This window comes from Rhododendron vialii, chromosome 8a, assembly GCF_030253575.1.
Source record: "Rhododendron vialii isolate Sample 1 chromosome 8a, ASM3025357v1".
NCBI classification, from domain to species: Eukaryota; Viridiplantae; Streptophyta; class Magnoliopsida; order Ericales; family Ericaceae; genus Rhododendron; species Rhododendron vialii.
Window position 1 is genome coordinate 24,104,623 of NC_080564.1, and position 21,888 is coordinate 24,126,510.

General features: G+C 37.6%; 1 protein-coding gene across 3 annotated transcripts; it reads left to right on the forward strand.

Annotated features, from left to right (window-relative positions):
• The first annotated feature begins 5,597 nt into the window (after nt 1–5,597).
• On the forward strand, nt 5,598–16,585 carry LOC131299199 (diacylglycerol kinase 1-like). Of its 3 annotated transcripts, XM_058324813.1 has the most exons (8): nt 5,601–5,935; nt 7,403–8,869; nt 9,334–9,700; nt 11,018–11,094; nt 12,950–13,069; nt 13,535–13,699; nt 14,136–14,273; nt 15,480–16,585. In XM_058324813.1, the coding sequence occupies exons 2-8, from the start codon at nt 7,562–7,564 to the stop codon at nt 15,627–15,629; spliced, it is 2,325 nt and encodes a 774-aa protein (XP_058180796.1). In that variant the 5' UTR covers nt 5,601–5,935; nt 7,403–7,561; the 3' UTR covers nt 15,630–16,585. The 3 variants fall into 3 exon arrangements, with proteins under 3 accessions (XP_058180797.1, XP_058180798.1, XP_058180796.1); XM_058324814.1 differs by lacking the exons at nt 14,136–14,273; nt 15,480–16,585 and having other exon boundaries at nt 5,598–5,935; nt 12,950–13,109; nt 13,535–13,677; XM_058324815.1 differs by lacking the exons at nt 9,334–9,700; nt 11,018–11,094 and having other exon boundaries at nt 5,600–5,935.
• The last annotated feature ends 5,303 nt before the right edge of the window (nt 16,586–21,888 follow it).

Sequence of the window (21,888 nt, forward strand, 5' to 3'; positions counted from 1 at the left end):
TCGTACGAACCAAAAAAATAACGTATGTATCAAGTACTTACCGATATCAGCTTGAATTGATTTTTTAAACGAACTCTTCAAAAAATGTTTTGAACAAATTGACAGACTCGAAATATTTGTGTGAGGCCTCAAAATGGGTCCCGGACAAGATGATGTACCCATAGGAATTTCGGGTCGCAAAAGACGATAAAGGGATGAGATTCTGTCATCTCAAATGGAGAAGAAGCATCAACTTGAGTTGGATGAAAGCCATAGCCAGTTCAAAGAAATATCCCAATGCAACAAATAAGCTTCCTGTTGCGCCTCATTCATGGATGTCAGAATCCGTGTCTCGAGGAAAAAGTTTAAGTAGAGACCAACTTCACAAAATATATGTTTTAAATAACAATAACAAAAAAAATGAAAAAAACGAGGACGAGCATAGGCAGGTCGGAGGCAACAAAACTTAAGTAACTGCTCGCAATGAGTACATGCATGCAACACAGGAATGGTAGGAGGAAAACCTCATTCAGTTCAGTGGGACTGGGAGCCGGCCCTGGTAATTCATCCACACGAACGAATTTCATCCGTGCAACAATTAGCACAAGAGCTAACAGGACGAGGAGGACAAGAAGAAGAAAGCCAAAAAACCAAGGCCCACCGAATGCGTATATGATATATCAACTCTTCAAGACCTGTATAACAGCGAGGCATGTGATATCTGTCCAAAACGCATTTGTACAGACAAGGTGATTCAGCAGTACCATCTGTTAGGACGACGAGACAATGATACAAATACCATATGTATATTCCAACTAAATTTGTTTTACAGACCAATTCAAATAACCCAAAAGGGCTAAATAAACAAGACTTAAAAGGCTTCTAGTACAAATCATGCCAAAAGAGTGAGAATAAATGGTAATTCCTCAAAAAAAAACAAAAAAAGGGGCTGCAAGCCTGCAATTGCATACAACAGTATTTTAAAGACTGCAACGCTTTGGACACTAAATGAATCATTACTCTAGATCTACGTCAGATAGCAATATAAACAGGCACGATGTGGAAGCTCATAAGCTGGGCATTGACGACAAAGAGTTCTATCAGATCTTGTAACATTCTTAAAAGTGCTAGCCAGACTGTCACACTTCATCCCAAAAAATACCACGTTTAATTATTTTCCAAATGAGATGGACCCTCACCCCCTCTGGGCCCTATTCAAACTGTAAATGAAATACACCAGTTAGGTGTCGAACACATGAAATCTTAACTTGCATATATATGGAGAATTCTGTCATATAATACGTACCCATAGGTATTCACAACATATATAAGCTCCAAAAATAGGCACATAACCAATAGAGTAAAAAAAAAAACTAGAGTACTCTATTCACAACTTTTGTCTAGACTCTGCAGTGGACCCAGGTGTCTATCACACACTTGAAAAGAAAACACTGTGGGGGTGTGAGCTATCAACATGTCAATTGAATGTTCTTATCCATAATAAAGGAAGCAATTTTGAAAAACGCTATAAAATGAATTGAATAACAATATTCAGCTCGACAAATAACAACTTCATTAATACACTGGTAAATTTATATGCTCTCAGCCATGGCTATAACAGCACCAACATAGTACTTGTAACACCACTAAGGCAATATTCATAATCACGCCACTAAGGCTATACCCATGCCACTAAGGCCATATTTATAACTTCACTAAGGCTACGATCATATTCTCTCTTAGGATATATATAAAAACATCGGCTCCAGCCAAACAATAACAATTTCAATATGAACATAACTTTTACACAATGTCTCATCTTCCACTATTAAAAATAGCTAAACCCACCTCGAAGCCCAGCAAAAAAATATCAACACAAGCTCACACCCTACGTGGAGTCTGGTACTCATCGCCACCTCCGAACCTAGCGTGTAACACATAAATCCACACATGTCAGTATTATTATTGAGATACTCATAAAATGAAAGAAATGCGAAGACTTTGTGTTTACACCCAATTTTGGCCAAATTCTAAAAAAGAATTAGGCCAAATTTGTAGTGGGCCACAATTAGGCCGAATTGAATTTAGAAGGGCTAAATAGAGTTTGAAAATTGATTGGGCCGCATATTTTGAAGCATGGCTTAATTAGTTAAAGCCCAAGCCCAAATCAATAAAGGTCCGCTTTCATTAAAGGCCCAAATTCGTTTTTTAGGTTTGGGCCTATTTTGTTAAGGCCTAGATTAATCAAGTCTAGAATTATTTTGGCCCAATAAGGAGGTCGTCATATGGTGGAATGAGAAGTAGGGAATAACTGTCTCAGACCTAGAGGGCCCCACCACTCAAGGTTGACAAAGTCAACAAAATGACCTTCACGTAATTGCCTTCTTTAGGAAGGGTTGAAGCTACTCAATCAGGCCTGCACAAGCAGCTCAAGGGTAACCAAGTCAAGAAGGTCATAAGCTGCTTAGTCATGTTTGAGAAGCAACAATGGCCGTCATCCTTCAACATGAAGCAAGGACACATGACATTCATGCAGCCCATATGGCATAAGCAGCTCAATCAGGCCCACAGTACAAGCAATTTACTTAGGCCTGCTTGGTCTTTTATTACAAGGAAAAAAAAGGGCACAAGTTCCAAAAATTCCTTTTTCCTTGAGTCTTCTTGCAGAAGGAACCCTTAACCTTAGCCAAAAACCCTACTAGAACGAACTGGTTGAGAACCAGCGCACACGAGTCAAATGGACATGTGTTGATCAATAGTCAAAGCTTGATAGTTGATCCACGCGCATATTGGTTTAACGAGCGAGCGCCAGTATGAGACCCACGCGCACTGGTCAAGTCTATCCATATCACCTTTATTTTACCTTTTCCTCTCATCCAATGAGAGGGAAGCCTTCGGAGGGAAGCAAGGCCAGCCCTTTGATTGGCTGAACTCCTCTCTCTCACTTCATCTTCTCCTATATATACACCATATTGTTTCTCTTTCAAAGGGTTACAAATTTTTCACACCTAGAGTTACCACATTTAGCTACCAACTTTGCTTCTTCTTTGCAAACCAAAGAGATACAAGGGCACCCAAGAATACAGCTTGTTCTTCCTCAACCATCACTCAAACACCTCAAACTTCAAAGCTCAAATACCATTCAAACCAAAAAATCAAAGATATAACACCTTTGTTTTACTTACTGTTCTGATCTTTGAGGGGGGGCTGACAGGGTCAATGCTGGTAATCAATATCAGTTCTGGCCCTAAAGCTGGTAAGATTTCAAAAATCATTGTGGCAAGGACCAACGCGCGCTGGTCAGTAGTACGCGCGTGCCACTCTATGGCTGCGGAGCAGATCTTGCGTGGGGCATGGGGTCTTGTTGTTTTATGCCTTTCTTTCTATATACACTACTGCAAGCATGCTAAAACCAGTTTACTGCTTTCTCTTGTTAAAACTGTTAGTTGTAGTTCAATATTCATACCTGCTGCTTTAAAGTACCCCTGAGATCTTTCTAGACATGTCCTAGAACCCAGAAAAGTGTAGAACTAAACACTGGTTTGCAGGCTGACACATGCGTGCGACAGTGGACGACCCCCGCGCATGCAGGTTCTCCTCTGACCAGTGGTTGGCCTTTGCATGAGTAACTTGGCCTTAGGCCACTGTTTTGTCCCCCACATTGTTTATGGGGTGTTTTGTTCATTTGTTAGGCTTTTCAGCCTTTAAACCGTATTATAACTGCCTATGAACTGTTTGGTTTGTCTTCGGTTTGCACTGGTCATTTTCAGAGCCCAGAGGATTGAGAATTAAGAGCTGTGGGCTTAAGCTTACGGGCGCGCGCATGTCTTTTAGTAGCGCGCACAGGTCTGGTCAGCATGCAGTGACTTGATCAGTGCATGCTGGTTTCTTCCTACATGCGACACTCCAAAACAGTTGCCTTCTAGTCTGCTTAAAACTCCCACATGAGTCTATTTTCATCCTACACTAACTGTTCAAGCATGTTATCCATTCACATCCTGCAAATCGTGTTACAGCTTTAATTCACATTAAACTGTTCTCCGCCCCTAAATAGCTAAATAATTGATTAATCAAACAGTTGCAAATATTTTTGCAAATGCCTAAGTAAAAACCGATCTCCAGGTTGAACGAGAGGGGTGCCTTAAAATCCTTCATCTCTCGTAATCTGGCTTCCGAACCCATATATGATTATGACGGACTGGTGCCTTCACTTTTTCAAATCAAACAACGTAGAAAGCGTTTCAAGTTCGGTTCCTTGGGTGTCGAACTTTCAAACCCAAGTGGCGACTCTGAATTGAGCGCTCGTCTACACAGTGCTCCCTTGATCCGCCTTATGTTTTTAGGGCACGTTGCCCACACTACCATGAGATGGATCCATGTATACGTATGCCTCACACCGTATCAACACTGTATTTAAATTATAACTTTACCTAATTTTTTTTGAAAGTATCCGTTATTTAGACCAAAAAAACCCTAGCTTTTGGGGCTAAATTTTGGATATTTTTTCAAAAAAATTGGGTAAAAGTTATAATTTTTTATTCCTCTTATCGAAACGAATCAATAATTTATAAAAATTTGACGTAAAATTAATAAATACATAAAAATTTTGAATAAGGACAAAACAAAGAAAGACGTTTGACTCTTTTTTTTAAACCAGTTTTAACCTCTAACTAATTTGTTTAAAACTTAACCTAAAGTGGTAGGGATTGTCAGAAGTAATACGGCCCCGCTCCGCTTTCTCTCAAAACCTTCTTTTTTTTTAAAAAGGTAATTTTAAACTCAAATATAACGAAAATGAAAAAAAATAATTTAATTTTTTTTGCATCGTTTAAAAGATCTTAATGAGATCTATCAAACAAGATCCATATTGGTAAGAAAATTATTTACGTAAACACGTAATTTTTGACCTTAAAACTACTTTCTTTTTCTTCAAATTTTTTTTTTTAGAAACCGGAATGGCACCTATGTAGCTAATAAGACTGCATGGAGATTAGAAGTGCTTGGGATTGACATCTCAACACCGCCCTGTCACGTTGTCTTCGCGTATCAATGCACGAGTTTTTCTTTTAACAAACACTCCATCAATGTAAGAATTTTTTTTTTTAATCACTCAGATGTCTAGCATATTTCTTTTTCATTTTCTCAAATAAGTACTTAAAAAATAAAAATTTATTTTTAAGTTTAAAATTAATGGACTTATAAAAATAATTTTTAAATTTTTTTCAGGTTCAAACAAGATTCATATTACATATTTTTTTATTCAACTAAGCCTACTATTTTTAAGTTTAAAAATTATAAATGAGTACTTATTTTTTAAGAATTAAAAGGAGAACGAGAATGGAATGAGAAAAAGATATCGCAAAGCGGGTACAAGTTAAGTAAGCCCAAAGGTATCAACTTGACAACTACTACACCAAGTGCTCGTGTTCTTGGCAGCAATCGACGTGTCAATTTCCATGTGAAAGAGGCGAATAAATGCATTAGGTTACAAGCCCGTTGACTTTCAATGTACGAGTTTAGCTGTCCAATGTCCGGTAGCCATACCAGGGAACGCGGGACCCAAACTTCCATTATTTTGTACTCACCACTTTACTTGTATTTTTGCCACCCACAATTGACACCCATTTGGTGAATGGTGATGCCCACAGTACAGAGAGAGCGACAGAGTAATCTTTGAACAAGTAAATAAAGGAGACAAGACGAGTGAGAAGAACACCACCTCCCAAACAAAATCTTTGATTCGTGCCTTCCAGTTTTTGCTTTGATTCTTCATTCGAATTCCTCTCTCTCTCTCTCTCTCTCTCTCTCTCTCTGTAATTTGTTTTCATTTTCTCATCGCTCACCCGAGTCACCAAAGCGTGGTTAAATAATCTAGAGGTTATTTCATCCACGATTGGTTTTAGGTCAGAACCCTCCAAAAAAACGAACAGTCTCGAGCCGCCAAGTGCCACTGCAGGTGTTGTTTGATCTTTTCTCTCTCTTCATTTTGATCACATTGTTTTGAGGTTGCAGAGCAAATGCTAATTTGTAAACACTGATCTATTTAATCACAGTTGTTTTTAATCAATTCTAGGTTTAGTTGGTTTGTTATATTGGTACTTGATATTTGCATATCTCTCATCTCTGTATGTATTGAATCATTGCCTGAACATATCCAAGATTTTTGTTGGTGAGGAATAACCATTCTCTAGTTAAGAATTTTAGTTTCTTCGAAGGAGGTTGAGTGTCAACGAAATTAGTGGGCAAAACGTCCAACTTTGATACATCTTATAATGCTTAAAGGGCAGGTACACAGATTATTGGGAAAGGAAAATTGTCTAAATGCGTTATATAGTGTTTGGTGATTGTGTTGGTATCATAGTTTTCGTGCCAGGGAAGGCCCTGCATTCCTAATCTGTTCCCCATTGCGGATCAAAAAAAAATTTAAAAAATCTGTTCCCCATCCAGCACGCACACCCCAAAATGAATGACATGTAACATGCCCTAAGTGAAGGACATGTAACGGGTATGTAATTTCATGCCATGCCATGGCACGGCATGGTGTGTCACAAGGCACAATAAATAACAATACCGGGTTGATGGAGTCTGGTAATTGGAATGAGCACACAAGGCACAATAAATAACAATACCGGGTTGATGGAGTCTGGTAATTGGAATGAGCACAATCTAAATTCCTTATCAAGGATCCATTACAGGGTGTACTCTTGAAGTATCTCAGGAACATTATTTATTTGAAATGTCATCCTAAAATTTACAGTGATTGCCAATCAATAAAAAATAAAAAATTTCAGTGATGAAAGACATGCGGGGTCATTATATAGATGGAAAAAAGTGTTGAACGGTTCTGAGCGAAAAAAATAAAAAAAGTGTTGAACGTTACTAATTTCACCACCCTTGTCAAACTTTCTGATTTCTTACCCCAAACCAAAAATTCAAAAGTTTAAAAGTTACTTTATGCCAGATTCTGTAATACTGTTGTGGATTTTGTATGATCTTTACGCGTGAATTTTGTAAATGTGGTGCATAAGAAACATTTGAGGTTGTGGTAAATTTTGTTGGAGTTGATGCAATGTTCGTTCTAAATATTGGGTAGGTATCTTGGAAACTTGAACCTCAATTGCATGTCATAAGTTTACTGTCTTTGTTAGAGGAGCTTCGCTTTTGATGTGTTCTTCAAGCCATTAGCACTGTTGAGCTTGTATCAACGTGGGCTACTACGCACTAGTGCGATAAAAATTTGATTTCAACCAACTTCATTTACCAGCAATTTCAGAGAGTCTCTGTATTTGTGTTTCTCCTATATTCATGTGTGAATATGTAATTGATATTGACACCACATCATCATCTGTTCGAGGTATTAAACAGTATATTGTAATTCTCCTTCTATTCATAACTCTTACTTTTTGGCTGGTAATTGTTCTAGATTTACGAGGATGACAGCTTCAAGGCTGATGTTTTGGTCTTCGGGGAATGAATGAATAACAAGTCCTCTTAATTCTGGTTTCTTCTGAAAGCAAAGATAGCAGGGTCTGAGTTTTGGCGTTTCTGAAGTTTGTCGCACTTTTAGTAAGTCTATGATTGCATGCAGGCTAATAGCCCATTTTTTGTGTGGTCAAGGTTGAGTATGGGAGCACGGCAGAGGGTTTTTATATGGGTTCTCAAATGTTATTTCTCTCTCCATTTTTTGCAAGTAAATGCAAAATTTCGATTTTGGAGAATGAATGACGATATAGAACCCGAGGCATTGCTTCCGAGTTGGGTTAGCAAGAGTCCCTTTGAGATGACAAAATCTATTCTCTTTATGGTCTCTTGCCTTCTTACTGGCTTAATTGGGATCCTGACCATTGCCTACACTGCCTTCCAATGGAGAAGAAACCTCAACTTGAGTTGGATGAAAGCCATAGCCAGGTCAAAGGAAACCCCCAATGCAAACAATAAGGTTCCTGTTGCTCCTCATTCATGGATGTCAGAATCCATGTCTAGAGGAAAAAGTTTAAACTGCTGTGTATGCTTTGTGTCAGTGTCTCCCTCTCAAGCTGACGGACCAAATGTGGCCTCAGACACTTTTCTACACTCCTGTAGCATATGTGGTGTGGTAGCGCACCTGGGCTGCTCTGCGAATGTAAACAAGAATTGCAAGCGTGTGTCCATGGTTGGGTATGGGCATGTGATGCACCAATGGGCTGTCCGGCAGACTGAGGGCACAGATCAAGCTGATGAATCTTCTTTTTGTATATATTGTGAAGAGCCTTGCAGTGGGTCTTTCCTCGGGGCATCTCCCATATGGTGTTGCTTGTGGTGTCAACGGCTTGTACATGTTGACTGCCACAGTAGCATGTCCGCAGAAACAGGTGATATCTGCAATTTGGGTCCATTAAAAAGGCTGGTTTTATCCCCACTTTTTGTTAAACAGTTGAAACGTACTTCCTCTGGTAAAATTTTGAGGTCAATCACATTTGGAGCTAGTGAAATTGCATCTTCTGTGCATGCTACTATTAGGAGTCAAAGCAAGAAGCATACATGGGTAAATGAAGTTTTTTCAGATGCAGTCAGCCCTACATCCGCAGAAAGTACAGCTGAAACCCATTACACAGTCGGTGGTTCTCCTAGAAAGGAGGAAAGTAAAAATATCAACACAAATATTAATAGTGCAGATCAGCAACAAGATGGTGATACTGTGAAAATATTGGATTCTAAGACTATTTTGAAAAGAAGTTCATCAGTCAGCCAAAAGGGTGAGTCTCAGATTGCCGGATCAAAACACAGATACGAGTTGATTGATTTGCTACCAGATGCAAGACCCTTGTTAGTTTTCATTAACAAGAAGAGCGGGGCTCAGCGAGCAGATTCACTCAGGCAATATTTGAACATGCTATTGAATCCTGTTCAGGTCAGATTTCTTCAACGGCTTTGATTTGTTCCCTCTCCCCCTGAGTGAATACATATGGTACCAGAGTATGTGTTCCCTCTGTTATCATTAGTTAATAATTATTAGATTGTTAACCACCAACTCATCTAAAAGCTTAAGCTATTAGAGAAAGGGGTTTATTATTCATATTCTCAACATGTCCCTTCATGTGTAGCTAGGCTCTCCTCCATAAGCGGGCTAAACACATGTGAAGTTTAATCATTAGGTAGGCAGTGAGGTTCGAACACAATATCTATTGCGGTATTGCCTGCGCTGATACCATATTGGATTTTTAACCATCAACTCATCTAAAAGCTTAAGCTATTAGAGACAAGGGCAACTTTATTATTGATATTCTCAACAATAATCTTGAATGTAGTCGCGACGAAAACTGGATCCGCGTAGTTTTCTTTACTATGTTCTTTCATTAATATTCCTTCTTATAGGTTTTTGAGTTGAGTTCGTCTGAAGGGCCTGAAGTTGGTCTCTACTTATTCAAGCGAGTGCCCCACTTCAGAATTCTTGTATGCGGAGGAGATGGTACAGTTGGCTGGGTTCTGAATGCCATAGACAAACAAAAGTTTGTATCTCCTCCTCCAGTTGCGATTCTTCCTGCGGGAACAGGAAATGACTTGGCCAGAGTTCTTTCTTGGGGAGGTGGTTTGGGTTCAGTAGAAAGACAAGGTGGCCTTTGCGCAATGTTACACCACATAGATCATGCTGCGGTAACGATTCTTGATAGATGGAAGATTGCAATTCTAAATCAGCAGGGAAAAAAGCTTCAACCACCCAAATTTATGAACAACTACCTTGGTAACTCCATACATTTAATTTTCTGACCACTCATGGTAGTGTGGAGTATATTGCGATGTAGGTTAGAAATTGGTTTCTATGATGACAAACACGCATGCCCGACACGCAAGTGTAACAGGGTTCTGATTTTAAAATTTTAAGTTTCGATAACCAAGGAGAATGTCTAGCATCTAGATTGTCAAGTGGTATCATATCTTATTTCTCGAAAATAATAAAGACTCATCCAAACAGTCTTTCAGCATAACTTTGCTGTTTTCGTTTGAGGTGGAACTGTCTGCTGGGTTTAGATAAATGGTGAAATACTTTTTTCTTTTTCTGTGAATGCTCCTTTTGCGGAAGTATGTGACCATCTTTACATCTAGGTTACATAGATTCCAACAAACTTGTGAAGTTACCTATGTTGGACACTCGTCACTTACGCAAGGGTATAGAGATGTTGTTTCCCGTTGAGTTTGCTTTGGAAACAATGCATAGAATCCGTTTTTAAGTATAAAATGTGCTAGGTTAACTGTAAAGCCTAAACCTAATTGTCTACGAAACATGGAATATAGCAGTATCTTAGTACCCATGGAGATGAGAGTTACAAGAAGACAGGATCATTCACATATCTGGATGCAAAACCTCACCCAAGTATTTGTACTACAAAAATTAGACATAGTTATATGTCCTTACCTTGGACGACACGTGCTTAGTAGCAGACCATCAGAAGACCTCAATGTATGCATCGATGGTAGTCAAGTATGATGGTTCCAATGATAATAATGCATGTTTGTAGGACATCTCACCATTGGAAATTGAATTAGAGAGAATACAAAATCCTTCGATTTTTTGCAGGATCTTAACTTCTTCTACTACTACTCTTGCTTTCACCTTTTCTTTTTCTTGAGAAGTCTTGCTTTCGCAACTACTTCTAGATCCACTACAAAGGAAGTATAAATATAACTGGCAGTGAAATTATCGCTACCACTAACAGTCAGAGATTACATAGTGGTTCCATGGACTTGAGATCATGGCAACTATCAACTGCCACCGTTTTCCTTCAATTTACATTCTTTTTTCCCTTATGTATAGCAACAATATGGGTTTGGCAAATGAGGTTTTACATTTGACCCATTATTGGTCTTCTAGTGAGACTTGAATGAGTTTCCATACGGCAGTACCCAGTAGTATGTTGCTCTATGATAGGGAATTGTGCTTCCTCCATCTTGCCTTCTTTCATTTTCTATTTTTTGGTGTTTCATTTCATTTTAAAATTTTCTTATTTTGTCAAGGACTATCTTGTGCAATATGGTGAGAAGCACATAATTATTGTTGCAGGCGTTGGGTGTGATGCAAAGGTTGCCCTGGAAATCCATAATTTAAGGGAGGAGAACCCGGAAAAGTTCTATAACCAGGTAATGAAAAATTACTTACAAAAGTGATATAAACTAAACTTAGAATGTTCTAGTTGATTGTGTAAGGTTCTATGGAGACTCAAAACAGGGGATAGTTCTTTGTTGCAGAACCTCTTATGGGATATGGTGAAACCTCTCTAGCACCTCAGCCGATGATTCATTAAAGAATCTAGTTAAAGCCTCGCTTTCATTGAGAAAGAACTTTCTCTTCGTTACAGGGAGCTTAATTCAAGTTCTCTAGTTCAATGTTCAGGACCAGATACAATTGGACGGTTCGGCTTCCAAAGGTCTTAGATACCCCATTTTGCGAGCACTCCTACTGCCTTTAACCTATAGATACCTTTACTCCCCCTCTGGTTGCTAGTTGGGGCCGAAGGAGATGGGAAACCAATGGTGCACTGGCTACCACTTGGGTCCTGACCAGGATAGGAGCTATCCAACATGCAATTCCCAGATTAACAAAAGAAAAGCTGCAAAGAAAAACAGAAGTTAGGATTTAGGCTTTAGTCATCATATTATAGGGAAAAAAAACATGCTCAAATTTATTTTAGTTGTCTTATTCACAAAATATACATCTTAAATCAACTTGCAGATGACACCTATCACCAATATTTATTCACATTTTAACTTAGATGTTGTGGCACGTGTGATGCGTGTGCAGAGTTGCGTACCTTGCAGAGTTGCAGTTTAACTAGATGGATGAAATTTGTTGATGGATTTTTTTTTTAAGCATAATGAAGAATATCAGAAGGACTTACATACCTTGAGATGTTGCATTTACATTGCATTCAGCAGTTATTGAAGTTTTGTCCGGGTCTCTGGGTTGTTCGTCCGTTAAGCCATTATGTTATTAATCAACTGGCAGTTGCTGGTTCAGTTTTTGGGAATGGATTGCAGTAAAAAAAAAGCAATGATCTTATTTTGCAGCTGTCAATGATAAGAAGCTGCTAAACGGATGTGCTCCCTTTATATTGGTATAGATATTAGAATTGAGAAAAAGACAACTTTCGGACCATATATGTTGGATAGATGGATAACTTGAAGCCCCTCCCTTAGGCTCCAACCGCAGACTCTTCTATGTGCCCTGGCTTCCTTGCCCCCGGCTCACTCCCGTTCCCATCCCTGCCCGGCTTCTGTTTTGGCTTCATGCAGCTATGGGATAGTTAGTTGAGTTGCTGATAGAGGCTTCAGATCTTTTCAAAGGCCATTGTGTGGATGCCTCAAGATATTGGATTGGGCAATGCAACATTGCATGGTTGGGAGTGATGGGCTAAATTTGGCATTTCAGACTCCAGTAAATGTAAACTGCATTTCAAACCCACGTTCTTACCTTAGTTTCTCTGTTTTGCCAACTCTCATCCTCTTGGTCTGACAACATGTAGTCGCAATCCTACTGGATTGAGTATTATGTCACTAAGTTGTTTAAACTATGTCCTCCACCACTTCTGGTACCTGGTTTTGTGGGAAAATGGAGTCTTCTACTAGAGAGATGACATCACCAAATTAATGAATGTTTGAATAGCTTTGGTTGTCGTTTAATATTTGATGTAGCTGCAAGGCTTCACCTAATTATCTGAGAGAAATACTTGCTTGAGTTTTGTCCTTTTTAGTCTGCTACAGTTACATTTCCCCCAATATGGAGCACAATTACAATAATTTCAGTAGTAGTTGACAAGCTTCTGTTTTTTCATTTTACCTTTTTTCACTTTTCTCTTCTTTATGGTCTTTTTTTGTGTTGGTGTTGGTAGGTGTTTGCCTCTTTGCCTGGGTTGGCTACATTTTTATGAGGATTGCAAGTTGCTTACTAGCTCTTATTCCTTAATCTTGTTGATTTTTATGAGTGATTTTACTGCAGTTTATGAACAAAGTTCTTTATGCAAGAGAAGGCGCTAAGACTATAATGGACAGGACATTTGAAGATTTTCCTTGGCAAATTAGGTTGGAGGTGGATGGAGTGGAGATAGAAGTCCCTGAGGTGGGTTTGCAAGCTGCTTAATTGTCTGTGAAGATCTAAGGTTCTTGCAAATGCTTCAGAAATCAAATCTTATGCTGGCTGAGCTATATTATGCGTTCTTTCACTTCTTTTGTGGATGAATTGGTCATCAAGTAGTTTCAAGACATCTACAAATTGTTTTTAACAATTTGTTCCAAAGTGAGAGTGTTTGTCCCCTGTTTAACTCCCAAATTTACTTGTGTGTGTTTACATTATGCATTTTTTCCCCCTTTTTCAGGTGCAACTAGGTTTAGTGGTGCTGGTTCCGTAATAATTTTTTTGTCTGTTTAAAATTTTTCTTTCTCTACGGTTTGGTATTTCATAATGATTGCGGTAGTTACCAGTTTTTTTGTTTTTGATCTTGTGCGGTAGTTAACAGTTTATTCACTGATGTTTTTGTAGATTGAATTTTGTGCTTCAACTAAATAGTGTTCATGTGCTCTGCAGGATGCAGAAGGTGTTCTTGTAGCTAATATTGGAAGCTATATGGGTGGAGTAGATTTGTGGCATAATGAGGATGAAACTCATGATAATTTTGATCCGCAGTCTATGCATGATAAGGTGCTGGAGGTTGTAAGCATATCAGGGACGTGGCATCTTGGAAAACTTCAGGTTCTCTGGCTACTAGTTTCTTTTTTTCAACTCGTTTGTTCCTGTCTAATTCTTTGTTGTTGAAGTTTGAACTCTTTTGCATGGTGCTTCAGAATTATATGCTACTACATTTTTACCTAACTCATACTCCAGTAAATTGGCCTTGAAACCTTCAGAAAAATATTTCAAAGAGCATAGCATGGCATGACGTGGCGCAGAAACCATGTGTCACACTTTTTTTTTAGGAGTTTAACTTGGTTAAAATATTCGAGGTCTATCTTTGCTCTGAATAATCTACATTTGAAATAGTCTTTATCCCTAGTATGTTGATTTTGATAGACATGTAGTTACTTGTCTCAACTCAAACTTGGGAAAATTTGTTACAATTGAGCCATCAATGCACTTTTCAGCTATTGCTTCTTGCAATTCTCAGGGCTTCTGTTTTCTGTGTCAATAGGTGGGGCTTTCACGGGCTCAAAGGCTTGCCCAAGGGCAGTCAATTAAGATTCAGCTTTTCGCTGCATTGCCTGTTCAAATAGATGGGGAACCTTGGTTTCATCAGCCATGTAAACTGACCATTTCTCACCATGGGCAGGTTCTCTCTCTCTCCCTGACACAACACGCAACCTAATTATGCGTTATTTATGGGTTTTTGCTTAAAAAAATCTTTCTATGTTGAAGTATTTTTTTTGTGTAACGAATCTTAACGAAATACATAAATGTTAACATGCAAATTTTGCTTGTGAGCCTTTATATCAGTGATGTTCTAGGAACTTGTTAGTCTGAGAAACCAATTTACAATGGTGCTTTATTGTGGTTCTTCATATTGACTGCTGCTACTGGAACTAATAAAAAGAAATTGAGACCACTAGTAATATGGAGCATCCTCCACCCTTTCTCTCTTTAATGACTAGCATTCGGTCCTTAGAAAGTGAGATCTTTTGAGATATCCAGATCTTGACATTGTGTTAGAGCTTCAAAAAGTCATGGGACTAAGGGCTTAGAAGTGTCTAGCTGGTTGGTAAAGATACCACGCATATTTTACTAACGAGCTAGACACCTGATTGTCATTGCAGCAGACTTTAGGATTATTTGCTGATGTGTAATGAAAATTTACCGTCAGTATAATTGTAACAAAGAAATGGCCATCTCGTTGTGATGAATGAAGTTTCTTTGCCGATCAAAAAACAAAAAACAAAGCAATGGACGTCTTTGATCGGGCAAGTCACTGCTACAACCTATTTCACATTTTTTATTTTGTTTCTTGTATTCTCTTTCTGTTCACAGTCAAATTGATGATTAGTTGCATTGTGTGATAGCGTAATATTTCTCGGGACTACTCTTTTATTGGCTTCTCACTAGTATTAACTTTTAAGTCATGGATCATGATTGGGATTGATAAACCTCATTATACCCTAATGTTTAGTTGTATATCATTGGAAAGTGAAACCCATGCGAATCATACTTCTGACGTAGAAACTCGAATTTCTGTACTCTTGGTCGGGACCATCTGCTGAAATAGTTTGTTTGAGCTCTTCCAATAGTCCATGTTATGCTGTGGCACCTTCATTAACTATAGACTTCAGCTCCTATCTTTTGTGTTGCATATGTTAATAAATACACATATAATCACGATATATGTTAAACTATCATATTAAGCTGAGTGATTTTACAATTGCTATCAGGGCCTAGAACTCTATCGGGCATCCTATGCTGATTTCCGAATTTTATATATTTGCTGTGAAACTCTCTGCGGTTCCTATGATGTGAAATTCATTATTTCCTTTCACTTGTTGCACAGGCCTTCATGTTAAAGAGAGCAGAAGAGGAGCCCCTTGGTCATGCGGCAGCCATTATAACTGATGTACTTGAGAATGCTGAAACAAACCGTGTGATTACTGCATCACAAAAACGATCTCTTCTTCAAGAAATGGCCCTGAAACTGTCCTAACGTCATGCCTATCAACACCATCACTGGATAGCATTCAGGGATTGAGCTGCAGCGCTTATTGGGAGAGTTTCTTATCCTTTCATCATTTATATTACTGTTCCTCTCTGTTTTGTTTTTTTTTTTTTTGAACAGCAAATAAAATCTTATTATCATAAAGATAAAAGAATGAGATCATTAGAGCCGTTCCTATCTATTTCATGTGTATCTTTTGAATAATACTCAGTGGCAGTGCTGCAAGCCCAAGCGGGTTGTATGTGGATCATGATTAATAGAATAATCAAGAGGGAGTTTTGACGCAGCTTTTGAGGTTTTTCAAGGTTGAAATCCGGTGCTACTTACACCAACGAAAGAAGGGTTTACTGTTAATGTTGAGGACACATTTTATGAACAACACAGAGCGAGCACTACCTTATGGCCTCTCTACTTGTTCAACAACAGAAGCCAGCGTTTGATCTTTTCCCAAAGCCATATCGCAAATCCTCTGGGACACCTTGCATCAGCCGAAGCAGTGTCCACGACCCACCTGGACGTGATTCTCCTGGGAGTCTTTGCGCCGCCTTCTGTAAATCCGGTCACGGGCTTGGCTGGGGACTTTGGAAAGTCCCCAACGGTTGGTTGGATTGCTAAACAAGATTCAGCTGCCCAAAGACTCCCAATAGGGCGACAAAGGGCCATTTGACCCTTGAATGGCTTTGTTGAGTTGCTTCATTACGGCTTGGAGCTCAAACGAGTCATATGGGGTACTTCCATTGTGGTTTGTTCTCACTTTCCATATAGGCCTCTGGACACCAGCTGAAGAATGAGCTGCCTTTTGCTTGTTCTTTTTTGTTTAAACCGTCATTCATCTTTATGGAGGTTTGTTTATGGAGGTTGCAGAAATTCGTGAGTTGAGTTGGTTTTGATTTTGGGTTTAGAGATGGGATTTTGAGTATATAGAGATTGCTTGAGTTGAGTTAGTTTTGATTTTGGGCTTAGAGATGGGATTTTGGGTATACAGAAATTTGCTTTGTAATTAACGCTGGTTTGACTACAGGCTTAACAAGGAAAATTACATTGACTCAATTTGGACGGCGGGAATCAGAGGAGGAATACGAATGTGATATCACCTACCATAATTTCTACGCCCTACTATAATAGGTTCTATTGACATATTCAATCAAGAATCATATATTCTCATATTAAATGAGAATTTGATTTCTCCCTTACCTCTTAGTAATCTTGGATTCATGGCTCGATCCATAAGAAAATAAAATATTAGACTCCAATAAATTTTTTAAAATAAATGTTTCTTGAATAAGATTACCGAACTAATCCAAACACTGAAATGAAAATATTTCACGTATTACATTACTAGGAATTTTGATTCCCAACGGTTTGTTTGCTGGTGAGATGTGTTTTGGAGGAAAAAAGTGGGATATAATACGAGGGGAATAAAGAGGTGGCCGGATGTGGTTGGAGGAAGGATTATTTTAGAACAGAGGTTTAAAAATCACTCTACTTCGTTTTTTTAGAAGGGAAATATAAAAGGTGAATAATGTATAATTGTATGAGTTTCTTATTTTGCCCTTGGTTGTTAAACAACTAATCGGGCCAGAGGCCAAAACTTATTAGGGTGTTGAAATGCAGACAGACAATGGATACAAACACCCGGATATACTATAAAATATCTGACCGTTGTCCATATATATATATATATATATATATATATATATATATATATATATATATATATATATATATATATATATATATATATATATATCGTCTTCTATAGTACTACTAGTAGAGTATCATTCTACCAAAAAAGTCGCAGTAATAGTTATTTTTCTTTTTTAATTCATTCTGGCCGGCCATCCCATCCAAAATGAGCTTTGTATTCTAGGCGCATTGACATTTTCTCACATGTAAAGTTGGAGTGTATTTTGTGGTTGGTTTTAGTGTGCTAGCTGTTTTTGTATGGCATTAAAGCATCGATGTCATGCATATATGCATGCTGTCACTTATTAACTAACCTTACTTTTTCTCATTGGGCTTTCCAGCCATAGATGATATTACACAAGATTCCTGCTTGCTATAGTCTAATCAATCAATTGGGTGGCTGCAATCTGAGTTTCCCATTGCGTGAGGTCACAAACTTTTGGGATCTCAGACTTGTTCGTTTTCGGTCTCAAAATTTCCATGCATGATTTTTAATAAATTCTCTCTCTCTCTCTCATATATATATATATATATATATATATATATATATATATATATATATATATATATATATATATCATTCCTGTCAAAAAAAACTCCCTCAAAACCCAAACCGATGGTTTGCTCATGTCCCCTCTGGAGACCAAAGTTTGAGTCCCAAGAGGGGCGGGGTTTGCGGTTTCAGGACTATGGATAACCTCCGAGCCCCCTTGTTGACTAACTTCCCGCTAACCTTTACTAACTGTAAAATATGACCCCCAAAAAAAAAAAATTACAGTAGTCTTTTATCTTATCTTATCTTAAAATATAAAGGTTGGAATTCTCTCTTTCATTTGATTAGGTGCCTACCAATAGATGATCAACTTATTTAATTTTGCTTAGAATATTGGCATATCGGAGCTTACAAAATAAATAATTTGAATTATCAATATGAGACTGTAATGGAGCTTATTTACGAGAGATTATTGAAGGATATCAGGATCATAGCCCTAAGAAAAATGCAATAGAAAATATTATTGCTTGCGTATGTTACATTAGAGTCTAGCTTCTCAACATTCTACGTTTGGGCCATAGAGAGTCGTTTGTTATTCTCGGCCATGCAAAAAAATGCTCCGTAAGAAATTATGGATCATAGATTCTTTGGTAAATTTTACAAATGGTCTCTCTAGTTTGCATGAATTTTCATTTTCGTTCCTGTAATACTAATTGTGTCAATTTTAACCTATAATTTACATTTCGTCTCCATTTCATCCCTCTCGCTTATGGCATCAGTGAAGCAAACGGAATTGTAGGGAAAAATTTTCATTTCTCCTTATAGTGAGACTAAATTGAGATTTCTTGCAAACTAGATGGACTATTTCTAGAATTTTACTTTTTACTTTTGTTTTTTTACAAATAAAATTAAAAGACACCATATGTAATGTAGTTGACACCTCAATTAGTTTTTATTGGGTAAACAAAATATGTTGAGAAAATTTATATTTATATTTCATTACATATTACAAATATATGAGAAAATTCAAAAATCAACCCCTTAGTTAAATGTCTTTGTATCATATTTTTGACTTTATCTTAGTAAAATCATGAAGTGAATTTTCGATTTGGAGGTGATGTTGTAAGTCAAATTCTCAACTTTGATATTGCTAAATTATATTGATCTAAAGAAGGTATCTTCATATTTCATTATGTAGCTATTAGTCATTAAATTATTTGAAGACTAATATAGACTAATTATTTAGCTATCAATATTCAATTAGGGTTTATTTGTTATACAAGTGATTTTATTAGTAAGTCCCGATCAACATAAACATAATATCCCCATATTTTAATGCATTTGATCACTTAATATTCAATAGTGTTTCATAGCTTAATCAAACAAAATTACAAGATACCTAAATACTACTGAACAACTTTTTTTTAATCACGTGACAAAGAAAATAACGAGATTGAAAAAATACGATACAAAGAAATTTAACATAGGGATTGCTTTTTGAATTTCCTAATATTTTTGTGATATGGAATATAATGAAAGATTTAAAATTTTCAACATATTTTGATTATTCAATATAAAAATAAGGTGAAAAATATATTACGTATGGTGTCTTTTAATTTTAGTTGTAAAAATAAAAATAAAAAGTAAAATTCTAAAAACAGTCCCTCTAGTTTGCATGAAATCTCAATTTAGTCCTTCTGTAATGAGAAATGATAATGTTACCCTTCAATTCCATTTGCTTCACTAATGCATAAGCAAGAGGGACGAAATGGAGATGAAATATAAACTACAGGATTGAAATTGACACAATTAGTACTAGAGGGACGAAAACAAGAATTCATGCAAACTAAATGGACCATTTGTAAAATTCACCCTCTTTCTCTTCTTCTTTTTTTGTGGATAAGTCACAAGTTTCATTTCATAACAAAGAGCCCGATCCAGGGAATCCACCGAAAATATAGTGATCAAGGCTAAACATGAACAACAAGTAGGAACCTAAACTCTATCACCGAGAAATAAGCACATACTGCAAAGCAGAGCCGACACACGAAATTCGACCAATAGAGTCGTTCACCGTAATAGAGACTAAGCATCTACGGGAAAGGAACATAATCACTGAATAAGCAGGACAAAATGAGGGATCCCTCTTCCTCAAACCAATCTTAACTCCAAAATCAGCCACCGGAGCGAGGTTGGCTAACAACAAACAACAACCAGACGAAGACCACCACGACCGGAAAGGCAGTTTCTCCGTTGAAACCCATCTAGAAACGCGCACAGAGCAAAATCATGACCACCATCAACCCACCACCATCAGACTATTCCTCAATAGGCGCTAGAATTATTTGCCCACCTCCTCTTCCACACCAGATTTGGGGAAACAACCAAACTAGTACAAGACCGGACTAATTTGAGGGAAACCCAAAACAGCCGATAGAAGCCAACGGGAACCCATTGGAAAAACAAAAACAAAGAAACGAAAAACTCATGAACCCAACCGCACACCTTATTTACTACTCACTGCCAACCCAAGAACATCATCTGAAGACGGCGGACGTGATACAGGCTTGGGCACCACCAACCGCCGGGCACGCCGACGAGAGGACCTTGCCGATCGACGGAGACACAGCCTCAAGCTGGGTAACAAAATCTTATCCAAAGAGACTTTTTAGAATTTGGACCATTAATTATCGAGATAAGACAATTGAGAAACAATTGCAGATGGTAATTTACACAAGATGTTCAAGTTATTTTTCCTGGAATTGCATGTTAACGAAATCATGTTATGTGCCACAAGGAAGTTTCTTGAATTTCCCTTTAATTGGCATGGCATATAGGGATCAGAATGTCCAGGCCAATCAACTCACAGTTTACATTATAAGTCCCAAATAAGGTTTCTGCATTCTCAATTGAGCACTAGTCTTCCAATGCTTTTCCCAGTAATAGATATCTTCAATCACAGCTAGTACTTCGATAAAAACTGAACAGTTCCAATCATCCAGCATCCCTTGAAACTGTGCCTCATTAATACCATCACATGGTGATACAAAAATTTCAAGACATTGCACGCTCAATTTTCTCAAAAACATTGCATATGCTTGATAAGAGAAAAAGGAATCATAACAAAGTAAGAATTGGTGTGGTACTTTGGCAATATTCAAGTGTTACCTTTAGTTTTCCTCTTAATTTTTTTTACCTTCAGTTTAAGTAAAATTAGAATCCTATTAGTGGAAAAACAAGACACGTTCAATCCGGATACAAAAGTGAAGTTCAATCGTTAAAAGTGAGATCTTTTTTGGTCAAGTATTCTTTTCTCATCACCAAAGGCACCAAAAGCCCTGGTACCATCAAGGTACGTAGGATAAAAAAATTGAGGTGAGATGATAAAAGTCAATGTATTAAAATTTTTTCTTAGTCGTTACATTGGACATGATTATCAATCTCTAGGAGTTGTGACCCTTTTACTCCCAAAAAGACTAAAATAAGAGCACTTTGGCTATAAAGATCAATAGGAACTACCTCTGAGTTAAATTGTTGCAAAAGGTGCCTCTATATATAGATGTGAACTCAATCAACCATGCGATGTGTAATAGTTATGCCATATTTAATAAAAGGGGCACAATGCTAACTTTCTATTCAATATTTTTTTCCACTCGATAGATATCTAGCCTACTCCTAATGAATGGAGAAGGGGAGTTGCTAAGCAGCGTACGAATGAGATAAGTCCAAACGACATCAACCGCACAACCACTACACTAAGCACTCGCGCTCCTGACGAGAATTGAACCATCACCTTTCATATAGAGGAGGTAAGGAAATGTCATTGAGTTACAAGCCCTTTGGCAACTTTCAATTCAATTCAAGGAGCAAATTACTCCGAGTGATCTTTTTAGGAGGCAAGTTATCAAATGTACTTTGGGTATTTCCGATGGTCAATTTGTTATTTAGCAGCTAGAAAATGAATATTGCGGATAAAAAAAAAAAAGCTAGAAAATGAATATATTCAAAAATATTTAGCTCTGTTTTAATGGAAAAATAAAGTATAGTTAAAACTATTTTCAGTGTAAA